General features: G+C 47.3%; 2 protein-coding genes across 5 annotated transcripts in view; both read left to right on the top strand.

The window, feature by feature from the left end:
* The window catches only part of ATP7B (ATPase copper transporting beta), a 61,795-nt gene extending 58,777 nt beyond the window's left edge, over window positions 1-3,018 (top strand). For all 4 annotated transcript variants that reach the window (XM_010951448.3, XM_045514077.2, XM_010951447.3 and 1 more), the window contains 4 exons: window positions 324-527; window positions 625-742; window positions 1,779-1,881; window positions 2,354-3,018. In XM_010951448.3, coding sequence (XP_010949750.1) covers window positions 324-527; window positions 625-742; window positions 1,779-1,881; window positions 2,354-2,627 — 699 coding nt within the window. In that variant the 3' untranslated portion in view covers window positions 2,628-3,018. The remainder of the gene's footprint in view (window positions 1-323; window positions 528-624; window positions 743-1,778; window positions 1,882-2,353) is intronic.
* Window positions 3,019-3,169: 151 nt separating this feature from the next.
* Window positions 3,170-12,030, top strand: part of TMEM272 (transmembrane protein 272) — a 76,530-nt gene continuing 67,669 nt past the window's right edge. The window contains exon 1 of the mRNA XM_074378113.1: window positions 3,170-9,337. The gene's annotated coding sequence lies outside the window, so the exon portion shown is untranslated. The remainder of the gene's footprint in view (window positions 9,338-12,030) is intronic.

The following is a 12,030-nucleotide window of genomic DNA, read 5'->3' on the forward strand; positions in this document are numbered from 1 at the left end:
AAGTGGGGTCTTCGAGCAGGTGTAAGGTGACCAAATGATCATTGTTTGGAAAGATCATTGGGACAGTGTCTGGAGAAAAGTGTCAGGAGGCCGGGATGTGGGCAGGAGGCCAGTGAGGGTCCCAGACCACTGCAGGGCGTTGGGATGGGAGCAGGGAATCTGGTTACTATGTGACCCATAATCTGCAGGGCTTGGTTACAGAACCTGGAGGGGGAGGGGAGGGGAGGTGGGATGGCTCGTGGGTTTTTCCGCCTCTTCCTACCCTTTGCCAACACTGGGTATTCTCATGTAATTACTTTTTGACTGTTTTCTTTTCCTTTCAGGTTGGCATCAACAAAGTCTTTGCAGAGGTGCTGCCTTCTCACAAGGTGGCCAAGGTCCAGGAGCTCCAGAACGAGGGGAGGAGGGTCGCCATGGTGGGCGACGGGGTCAACGACTCCCCAGCCCTGGCCCAGGCCGACGTGGGCATTGCCATCGGGACGGGCACGGATGTCGCCATCGAAGCGGCTGACGTCGTCCTCATCAGAGTGAGCTCGGCTGCGTCTCCCTCACCCCGTCGTTCGTTTCGGGAGCGGTGAGGGCCGCAGGGCAGCTCCCGATTCACCGCGTGTTCCTCTCCTGCAGAACGACCTGCTCGACGTGGTGGCCAGCATTCATCTCTCCAAGAGGACTGTGTGGAGAATCCGGCTCAACCTGGTGCTGGCGTTGATCTACAACCTGGTCGGGATACCCATCGCAGCAGGTGGGCCCTCACTGCCCTGTGCCCTCTGACCCCAACTGGGGCCAGAACCTTGTATAAAGAGTTGATTTTATTATGTTCTGCTCTGTAAGCCTCTAAAGTTGAATGAGAAACTGCAGAGAGGACTCAAGCCTTCATTCACTCCAGGCCTCTCTGCAAAGCTGGCCAAGATGCTTGACACTCTTTACTGTGGCCCTTTGTTCTGAAACATTACTAAGACAGACAGTCTGAAGAATAATGATTATTAACAGTTATGGGGCACCTGCTGTCTGCCAGGCACAGGGCCTGATGCTTCAGAGCCTTATCTTAGAAATTAATCCTGCCCAGGTTTTACCCTGGCTCAGGAATAAACCAGGAAAAGAGACGGATGTTTTCTGCTTCCTAACTCCTTCCCCCATTGAATCTGTGTCACCAGAGAGATAAAAGTTCCAGACACTTCAGCAAAGAAAGCTCCCGTTTGGGCTGAGACCTATTTTTAAACATGACTTTCCCACCTTAGGCTTTCCTGTTGTGCCCGAGCGGTCAGTGCTGATTCACATGGTGGACCAGCGTGTCGGCCTCAGCCCCAGCTCAGGCCGGTGTCCTTCCGGCCCCAGAGCTGGCTCAGGGCTGAGTCCCTCTCATGCTTGTGCCTCTGCCATGGACCTTTGCCCTTAAGTGGTCCGAGTCTCCTGGCTCTGTCCTGGGACCTGGTCTTGTTGCCCTTTTTCAAGATGCTTTGATGCCCTTGAGGGCGGACAGTCCATGTAGATGGGGACCGTGGCCACCCAGTCCGAGGTGCTGCCCATCTGGGTCCGTAGGATGCCCTGCTCCTCTGTAGCTTCCTCGAAACAGCTGATGCCACCTGTGGACGGTCCCAGGAAGGTCAGGGCAGGTGGGGGACCCCAGTCCTCACTGCCCAGGTCTGAGACAGCCAGCCTCAGGCCTGCTGGCACATGGTCTGAGCCACCCAGACAAGGAGAGCTTTGGGTGGGCGGTGAGGCTGGGCCCTCCTTGCTCCGCCCTGGGCTGCGGCCTGAGCATCGTCCTCCCCGGCCAGGTGTCTTCATGCCCATTGGCGTCGTGCTGCAGCCATGGATGGGCTCGGCAGCCATGGCGGCCTCCTCCGTGTCTGTGGTCCTCTCGTCACTGCAGCTCAAGTGGTGAGTCCCCGAGCAGCCGGTGTCGTCCTCTGAGCACAGGGGCCTCCCGGGCCCAGAGCACTGCCCGGAGCAGAGCCCAGCGTGTGCTGGTGTAATGATTCATCCTCGCCTGGAGCAAACAGCTCACCACGCTTCTGGAGGTTCCAGTTATTTCGCTCAAGGGCTGTTTATGTAAATATGTAGGCGTAGGATCCCTGTATGCTACCACTTTTCCTTTTTAAAAATAGATGTTTGTTTATTCATGCTTTTATTTAACGAAAGTTAACGACAGCCTGCCGTGTACAGGTGTTTGGATAGGAAGTTTCTCAATTGGGCGAACTTTGCCTGAACCTTCAGAGTCCAGTGGCCTTTCATTTAAAACCCATGAAGTTTTGATACTGCCTGTTCTTGAAAGACTTGAAGAGGGGCCTTCTCCGGGGTTCAACTTGTGTGTCCAGAATGGCCCACGTGCTCTTGGTCTCTTGCTTTACAGCTATAAGAAGCCGGAGCTGGAGTGGTACGCGGCGCAGGCACAGGGCCGCATGAAGCCCCTGACCGCGTCCCAGGTCAGCGTGCACATCGGCATGGACGACCGGCGGCGGGACTCCCCCCGGGCCACACCCTGGGACCAGGTCAGCTACATCAGCCAGGTGTCCCTGTCCTCCCTCAAGTCCGACAAGCTGTCTCGGCACAGCACTGCGGCCAATGACAGAGGGGACAAGTGGTCTCTGCTCCTGAATGACCGGGATGAGGAGCAGTGCATCTGAAAGCCGCAGGCAGGTGCAGACCCCAGCCGGCCTGGCCCCTCTCCCCGTGGCCGAGGCTCGAGTCCAGCAGGCGCGACACCAGCGGCCGGCAGCAGGGTCGTGGGGCCCGTCTCCAGCCCTGGTGCTCCCGCTCCCCGGGCCTCCTTGATCATCCCGTCCTGGACATGTGGATGGTGCTGCCCGGCCCCACGGGCTCAGGGGAGGCGTCCTCCCCCGTGCTGTGGCAGGGCTTGTCAGAAGCCTGCTGGGACAGCCAGCCCTCTGCACAGCCTCTGCTTTAGCATTTGGGATGACTGCTCGTGACACGAGGAAGACCTTATCAGGACCAGAACCTTAGCCAGGCCTTTCCACGGAGCTAATAAAAACCTCTGGGTCGGGCTCTTTTTGACAACACCCGTGTGCATCGTGTATCTGAGACCAGTTTACCTCAAGTGCACCCATTGAGCTCTGCTGGCACCGCCTCTCCCTTTTCTGCCCTTGACACTGGGGGTGTGGCACCCCATCATCCGAGGCCAGGGCTGCCGTCCTCGCTTCCCCGCTGCTGTTCTCGGGTGCCTCTCCGAGGGGCCTGAGTGCTCCTGCCTGCACCCCCAACTCACACGCCCGCTGGAGAGCTCGCCACGCGTCCTCAGGGCGAGAAGAGTTCTTTCTTGCTGCCAAGCCTCTTCTCCGTGGAGTCGTGGCTTCTCACTCCACAGAACCGAGTGCTGTTGCTGACTGTCGCTGCCCAGCTGGAGTGAGGTCTCAGAACCTGAGACTTGAGAAATTTGTCTTCCTGTGGGATCCAGGTAGACGGACCCCGGGAGGCCTGTGGTGCAGGAACCTGCTGGCCCAGTTCCTGGGGCTTCAGTTACATGGCCTCACAGGGTCCAATACAGAATTCATGGAGGTAGTACCCCAATGTCGTGCAGCTCCAAGGAAGTGGTACCCAAATAAGAGAGAGGACACCCTAGTCCTCCACACACTTTGACTTCTGCACGCTGAGCTGGTGCCTTAGGAAAGGGGTGACCACAACTTCCCAAGGGAGAGTCTTTCTAACTTGCAGTGGCCTTTGTGGTTGCGTGACATTGGAGGGGCAGGTACAGGGCCATTGTAGACTCTGAGGTCGGTGGTGATTGGCAGACCACACGGGGGAAGACTAGTATGATCAGAGTCTTAGAACAGGCAGAGCAGAGCCTGTTCCCAGTTCTGAGATGAAGCCTTGTCACACACACACAGTCATTTGAGTTATTTATTAAGTGTCAGCTATTTTCCAGGGGGATACAAACACTATTTATAAATTACCTCTAATCCTCCCAACAAACCAGCAAAGTAGATAATGTCCACGTTTCACAGGGGGGAACGGGCTCAGAGAGGCTAGTGATCTTGCCCAGAATCACACAGCCAGTGTATAGGCCAGAGCAGGGGTCTGAATCCACGTCTGTTGGCTCTGAAGTCTTTTCTCCAACTGGCCTCTACTTGAATAGTTTGCTTGATAAGAATAAACAAGAAAAAGGCCCTTGCACCTGGAAGAAGGGATCTGCCAGGTGATAGATTCATGGACTTGGAGTGAAATTCGATCACAAGGTCGCATCACCTTCCCTTGGGATGGTTCCTTTCCATTTCCATACAGTTTAGTTTTTGCTGGGTCTTACCCTCTAAAAATCCATGCACAGCGCTTTGTTGTGTTTTTACTTTCCAGTCCTCCCTCCCCTCCCAGCCCCTTCCTGCTCTGTCCCCAGTCTTGTCCTCTCTTTACTCTTGGCTGTGCTGGGGGTGTTTCTTGTTTTGTAACTAGGCTGATCACTGTCTGAAGAATCTAATTGTATTGATTTTTCAAAAAGCTTTTAGGACCATAAATGTCATGTTTATAGGGACACGAGAATATTTATATAATTGTACGGAAAATAACCTTTTAGATGTTCAAAGTATAAGGAATTTTTGGTCAGAAAAGAAGAATTCCTACTTCAGAAACTTTCCATGCTATAGTAGAATAAATTTTCTTTTTTTATTCATCTAAAAGTCTGCCTTGGGCTGGCTCTGAGTGAGAAACCTGCTGGGGGCTGGGGCAGCGCCGTCTACAGTGAGAACCTCGAGGGCTGGTTTTGCTGGGTGCCTCTTCAGGTTTCAGGGGAGAGAAGGATGGGGTTTTAACAGTGGAGGCTGTGAGGGTGGCCAGAGCCCTCTGATGGGCCATCCTTGCACTGCGTGAGCCCCTCTCCCAAATGCCCGCCTCTGTGGTGTGTGGGGAGAACTCTGGAAAGCACCCCCGTTGGGGTGTCTGTCCTGCTGGTTCAGACACGGACCTAGACCCCATGGCCCCATCAGATGCACATCCCTGGTTGAGAGTGATTGTCTACAAAAGGCTGTTTTCAGTGCACACCGTTTAATCCGGAGGGCTATGTTTTGGGATCCTTGGCCCTGAAGGAGTAGGGTGGGAGGAGGAGTAGAAGAGTCTGGACCGGAAGACTCTGCTGGGCATCTTGGGGGGGGGCAGTTGGAGGATAGTCCTAAGTGAGGTGACAGTGTAATTCATCATCCAAACCAGGATACTTTTAAGAGTGAAAGGAGGTGCTATTACTAATGATGCCAGGGCAGCTGGCCTAAACTGGGACTACACAGGCAAACTGGGACATGTGGTCACCTGCCTTAAAGGGGAAATAGACATTTTGCATTCGTCACCAACACAAACTGTTAGCACGTTAGAACTTTGCTCTAATTGTAGGTTCCGCAGACATGCTGGTGACAGTCCTTTATCAGATTTGGAGATTTTTCCCCTTTGTCACATCCTGACACCAACACTTCTCTGTAGTCACTGAGGTGACTATCTTGTGGTTCAGTGGGGACCGTGCCACCTGCTGGTGCGCCCAGTGCCCCGTGGCACACCTGGTAGGACTTCACTCCAGGTGCGCTGGACTCCTTTCCTGGATGCCCAGCTGTGGGAGTTTCCGCTGTGGAAAGGGAGGCTTGATAACAACCTTAGGAAAGGAGTCCATTTCTTTTGAAAATAGGTGCTTTCTAAAACTTGAGCAAATTTCTCTGAAAAGATTCCACATGTACCAGAATGAATCATAGTATCTGTCCATTCCTGATAACTTTTCAGTATTTAAGACCTTGGTGAAGAGTTGAGATAGAATCACCTAATAGTAAATGAATGTAACACTTGTAGGTGTCTTTTTTCCTTAAATACCATCTGGAAATTAACATGTCAAAAAATAGGTCCCCAAATTGTTCTGCCAGTTTACTAAGAAACCAAGATTAATAAAAGTGACTTTTATTTTAAGGAAATCCAGCATAGGCCAAAATCAGCCAGTCCAATAGATGAATTAGAGAAAGATTATTTGAATTACAGAAGGATTTGTTTTGGCTTTAAAAAAATTCATGATGATATTTCAATAGATAAATTTCTTAATGCATATAAAATTCTTTTTGAGTTAGAAAAGTTTTATTTGCATACAGCTTTTTCTTAACTGCGTCTTTTGTTAAAAAAAAATAAAAAGGTAAGGCACGTACATACGAAGGAATTACTGAAGCAACCCTCACGCTGACACTGTTTCCCTTTCAGATTTCCTTGGCTTGTGGGAAGGCTGAATTGGTACTGGAAAGTATTGCGGAGCTGGGAGGGACGAAACCACTCTGCTTTCTTCATTTGGACCTCAGCTTGGGCAGGGACGTGAACACCATTGTTTGGGTTCCTTCCAGAGGGAGATGTCTGCTTGTCTGCCGTTTTCCTTTGTGTAAAGACAATGGCAGTGGCTGAAATTACAGGATAGAATATGAGAATGTTAACACTGCAAAATCCCAGAGCCTCCTTTATTCTGTTTGAAAAGATTAAAAAAAAAACAGTTGGAAAAATCATCCAAGGGCTGGCTGAGATGAAAACAAGAACTGATGGAAATTTAACGTTTTTTTCCTCTGAAAAGGAGATGGCTGTTTTTTCTTCTTAATATAAACAGGAAACTCATAGAGAAAAATTTAAGCATATAATAGTGTATAAAGAGGGGGAAGAGACAGCCCCACCCCCAAAAAGGAAGCCCCATGGATGTGGTTTCATGGAGGGGTGTCCTTTGTGGTGGGCCACGTTGGGGCACTGAGGGAGCAGAGCCTGCCTACCCATGGGGGACCCATCTCCCTGGCCACACTGTAACCATCTGAGCACAGAGGTGCTGTAATGGGCCCCAGGATGGACCGGCTGTGAACTGACGGGCACCCAGGGCCCGGTAGGTCAAGGAACAGACAACGTTCAAATCCTGTGGGTGCTGAGTTTGGGTCCATCACTCTTGCTCAGCGAGTCCTCACAGTCAAGCTGACTGTCCAGGAGACAGCTTGAGTGGGTGTCCACACTTGCTTGCTCCAACCACAAAGCCCCCACCCAATGTGCCCCCCGGGCCACCCACCTCCCTGCAAAGGTGACACTGCGTGGTCTCCTCAGAAGAAGTAGGGCTTCCTTGGCACCCCGTGGTGCTGTGCTTGGGGCAAGAGAATTGTCCTCTGGCAGGACAGTGTGGTTGAACTCAAGAGCCACCAGGTAGTCTCTGTGACCAAAACAACTTCCCAGTCTGAAGCCAGACCAAATTCTCTTGATTGTTTTTGGTTTTTTTGTTTTGTGTGTGTGTGTGTGTGTGTGTGTGTTTAATACATCTAGAAACTCAAACAAACTCATCATTATGAAATGGGCGATGGGGCAGAGTGTGAGGCTGGAGTCCAGCCCTGGCACCAGGGTGCCTCTACAATGTGTTTATGTCTGTGCTTGCAGCCCAGGGCTCCGAATCTGCATTTAGCTGTGCAGAGTACACTGTTGGGATGACTCATCAGTGAAATTCCATCCATCGGCATCAGAGTTGGGCAGACTTGAGTTCAAAACCTGATGCTACCCCCTCAAGAAAGTCACTCCACCTTTCTGAGCTTCCAGATCGGTGTAGAAGGAAACTTGTGAAGGTTGCATGAAATTGTGGACGTGAATGCCTGGCGTACTGACCGGCAGACGTCACTGTTAGAATGACACTGATGTGATATGACACTGACGTGATGAGACTGAGAGGTTCCGGGATTGTCTTGCAATGGGGTACAGGCTCCTAGAAAATACTGAATGAATGATGCAGGTGCCCAGTGGGAATTAGGAAATGACCACGATGGGTGCCAGTGCACAGAAGTTGTGAAAAGTAAGGTGGTTTCTCTAACATGTCGGTTCAGTCTGGTTTAGAGGGCGAGATCTTGTCTCACTCAATTTATCTGCATCATATTTAGAAATGTGATTATTTTCACAAATCTATTTTGATTTTTTCCCTTCTCTCCTGGGTAGAATTCCGTCACTTTAGGTATGATTTCCTAGAGAATGCACTGACATTTGATTAAAGCGGAACAGTTGTGCTCGGCTATTTCTGATGACTCAGCCCTAGGGGCTAAATACATCCCCATCACAGAGGTGTGGTGTCTCCATCACCCAGGTGGAGGCGACCTGGACCTGACGTCATGCAGATTTAGTCACGGGGACACCTGCCCTCACTAGGGCACTGGGGGGAGCAGTGCTCAGCGAGGATCTTGTTGGGTCTGGAGGAATATGGATGTTTTACAAACTTCTGTATTCTCCTTGCTTAACGATCAGGGTTAAGGCTAAATCCATATGTGTTTAGAACCCAGCTAAATTTTGAACTTTATTCTAGGAATCCAAAAGAGACACATGCTGCTCGTCTCTGACTTTAGTTAGAGACACTTAAATTTGGATCAGTGGAGTTTTCTGTAAAGTACAAAAAATATTAGATGCCTCAGGATGGAGGCTTCATCTTCCATTTAAAGCCCCACCCATTTCTGGGGAATGTTTAATAACTTGCCTCTTCCTCATCAGTCATCCCTGCTTCCCTGTCCCCCAAAGAATGTTCGGTGCAAATGACTCCAGCCCCCTCGCCGTTCACCCCTCACCAGCCGCCTCCCCGCACTTCCCTGCCACACTCACGACCACCCTCCCACACACACCCAAACTAGGAAGAGTCCTTGTTTTGTCTTGCCTCTTACGTGCCCTTCCCTTCCTTCTGAGCCTAAACTTTTAGGCAACCACTGAGCCTCCAGGGCTTTCAGTTTAAATCTACTGCTTTTCTCCTAGGTCATCTCCCGGCCGCGTGGTGCTGGGCCGTTAACCGGGAAAGTGGTTCTCCCTGAGGGTTCCCAGGAACCTTGGCCTCCCCTGGTGCCTGGGAAGTTTCCAGACAAGGGGCTGGTGTTGCAGCTGGGTTTTGCCTAGGTGAGCAAGGGTGGCAACTGCTCTGCCTTAGCCTCGAGGAAGAGCAAAACCACTGCGGGAGGGATTCCAGGAATTGGTCTCTTAAACGAGGCCCATGAATGACCATGAATGTTGTGAAAATTCATAAAGACAAACCACATTTCAAATGGAATCGGGAAGCCCTGAAGGCACACACCATCTACCGCAGCTTACTTTACAATCCTGGGCGGGAAGGTTACCCCAGCATGAGGAAGGAAGATTTTTCTCCTCGCCCAGCAACAGCCCAGCCAATGAGAAGTGCTGCAGTTCAGCCAATGAGAAGCTGTCACCACCCTGAACTCTATTTCCTCCAGTGAAATCATTTCATTTGGAGCAGCCCCTTCCAACTTACCCCCTTCCGCTATAAAAGCGAGCTCTCTTCCTTTTTTTCTCTGGATTTGCCCACGGTCAGCTGGAGCTTTCTTTTCCCAAATTTCGATTCCTCTTGCTATTCCCAGATAAACTCATGGAGCTGGTAAGATAACTGCCTATTTTATTTTAAAATTGACAAAGTCTTGTGTTTTATCTGTCTACTTTTAGCTGGCGTAAGACAATGTAGTTTCACTTCATCTGAAAAACTACACAAAATAGTTTTTAACTGGCTTTTATCAGAAGCCTGTTTAAGTACTATAGCAAAATACAGACAGTGGCTTTATTTTTCTACCTAGTAAAAAGCATGCTGGGAGTGTGTTCCTTGATCGCAGGCATACAAATCACTATTAAAATGCCTCTTGGACTCCTCACTACCAACTTCTACCTGTATTTCCACAAAATAATGCCATTGGCTGCCTAGTCTTTTATATATTTATTATATATATAATATATATATAAAAATATATATCTATATCTATATTTATATATATTATATATGTATATTTTATTGAATATAGTCAGTTTACCATGTTGTATCAATTTCTGGTGTACAGCATAATGCTTCTGTCACACAGGAACACGCATATATTCGTTTTCAGATTCTTTTTAACTATAAGTTACTACAAGATCTTGAATATAGTTCCCTGTGCTATACAGTATAAACTTGTTGTTTATCTATTTTATATATACTAGTTAGTATCTGCAAATCTTAAACTCCCAATTTATCCCTTCCCACCCTCACCCCACCCCCAGGGGTAGCCGTAAGTTTGTTTTCTATGTCTGTGAATCTGTTTCTGTTTTGTAAATAAGTTCATTTGTCTTTTTTTTTTTTTTTTCTCTTTCTGACTTATTTCACTTAGAATGATCTCCAGGTCCATCCATGTTGCTGCATATGGCATTATTGTATTATTTTTATGGCTGAGTAGTATTCCATTGTATAAATATACCACAGCTTTTTTATCCAGTCATCTGTCAATGGACATTTAGGTTGTTTCCACATCTTGGCTATTGTAAAAAGAGCTCCTATGAACATTGGGGTGCATGTATATATTTTTAAAAAATATTTTTATTGAAATACATTCAGTTTACAATGTTGTGTCAATTTCTGGTGTATAGCACAATACTTCAGTCACATAGGAACATATTCATTTCATATTCTTTTTAACCATAAATTACTGCAAGATATTGAATATTGTTGCCTATGCTATACAGTATAAACTTGTTTATTTTATATATAGTAGTTAGTATCTGCAAATCTCAAACTCCCAGTTTATCCCTTCCCACCCCATCCCCCTAACCCCAGTAACCATAAGTTTGTTTTCCATGTCTGTGAGTCTGTTTCTGTTTTGTAAATGTTTGTTTGTCTTTTATTTTTTTAGATTCTACATACAAGTGATATATGGTATTTTTCTTTCTCTTTCTGTCTTACTTCATTTAGAATGACATTCTCCAGGTTCATGCATGTTGCTGCAAATGGCATTATTTTATTCTTTTTATGGCTAAGTAGTATTCCATTGTATAAATATAACACAAATTCTTTATCCAGTCATCTATCAGTGGACATTTAGGTTGCTTCCATGTCTTGTCTATTATATGTAGTGCTGCTAAGAACATTGGGGTGCATGTATCATTTTGAATTAAGGTTCCCTCCAGATATATGCCCAGGAGTGGGATTGCTGGATCATAGGTTAAGTCTACTTTTGGTTTTTTGAGGAATCTCCACACTGTTTTCCATAATGGCTACGCCAAACTACATTCCCACAGTGTGGTAGGCTTTCTTTTTCTCCACAGCCTCTCCAGCGTTTATCATTTGTGGACTTTTGAATGATGGCCATTCTGATTTGTGTGAGGTGATACCTCATTGTAGTTTTGATTTGCATTTCTCTGATAATTAGCAATATTGAACATCTTTTCATGTGCCTATTGGCCATTTGTATGTCTTCATTGGAGAATTGCTTGTTTAGGTCTTCTGCCCATTTGTGGATTGGGTTGTTTCTTATTATTAAGTTGTGTGAGCTGTTTACATATTCTGGAAATTAAGCCCTTGTCAGTCTTGTCTTTTACAAATATCTTCTCCCATTGTATGTTGTCTTTTTGTTTTGCTTATGGTTTCCTTTTCTGTGCAAAAGCTTATAAGCTTAATTAGGTACCATTTGTTTATTTTTGCTTTTATTTCTATTGCCTGGGTAGACTGCCCTAGGAGAACATTGCTGAGATGTATGTGAGATAATGTTTTGCCTGTCTTCTTCTAAGAGGTTTATAGTGTCTTGTCTTATGTTCAAGTCTTTAAGCCATTTTGAGTTGATTTTTGTGCATGGTGTGAGGGAGTGTTCTACTTCATTGATTTACATGCAGCTGTCCAGTTTTCCCTACACTATTTGCTGAAGACACTGTCTTTACTCCATTGTATGTTCTTGCCTCCTTTGTCAAAGATTAATTGACCAAAAGTTTTTGGGCTTATTTCTGGGCTCTCTATTCTGTTCCATTGATCCATAGGTCTGTTTTTGTACCAATGCCACACTATTTTGATTACTGTAGCTCTGTAGTATTGTCTGAAGTCTGAGAGGGTTATTCCTCCAGCTTCTTTCTTTTTATTCAATATTGCTTTGGCAATTCTGGGTCTTTTGTGATTCCATATAAATTTTAGGATTATTTGTTCTAGTCCTGTGAAAAATGTCCTGGTTAATTTGATAGAGATCCCATTAATTCTTCCAGTCCAAGAACAAGGGCTATCTTTCCATTTCTTTAAGTCATCTTTAATTTCCTTAGTCAATGTTTTGTAGTTCTCCATGTATG

The sequence above is a fragment of the Camelus bactrianus genome, chromosome 14 (genome assembly GCF_048773025.1).
Source record: "Camelus bactrianus isolate YW-2024 breed Bactrian camel chromosome 14, ASM4877302v1, whole genome shotgun sequence".
In the NCBI taxonomy this organism is placed as follows: domain Eukaryota; kingdom Metazoa; phylum Chordata; class Mammalia; order Artiodactyla; family Camelidae; genus Camelus; species Camelus bactrianus.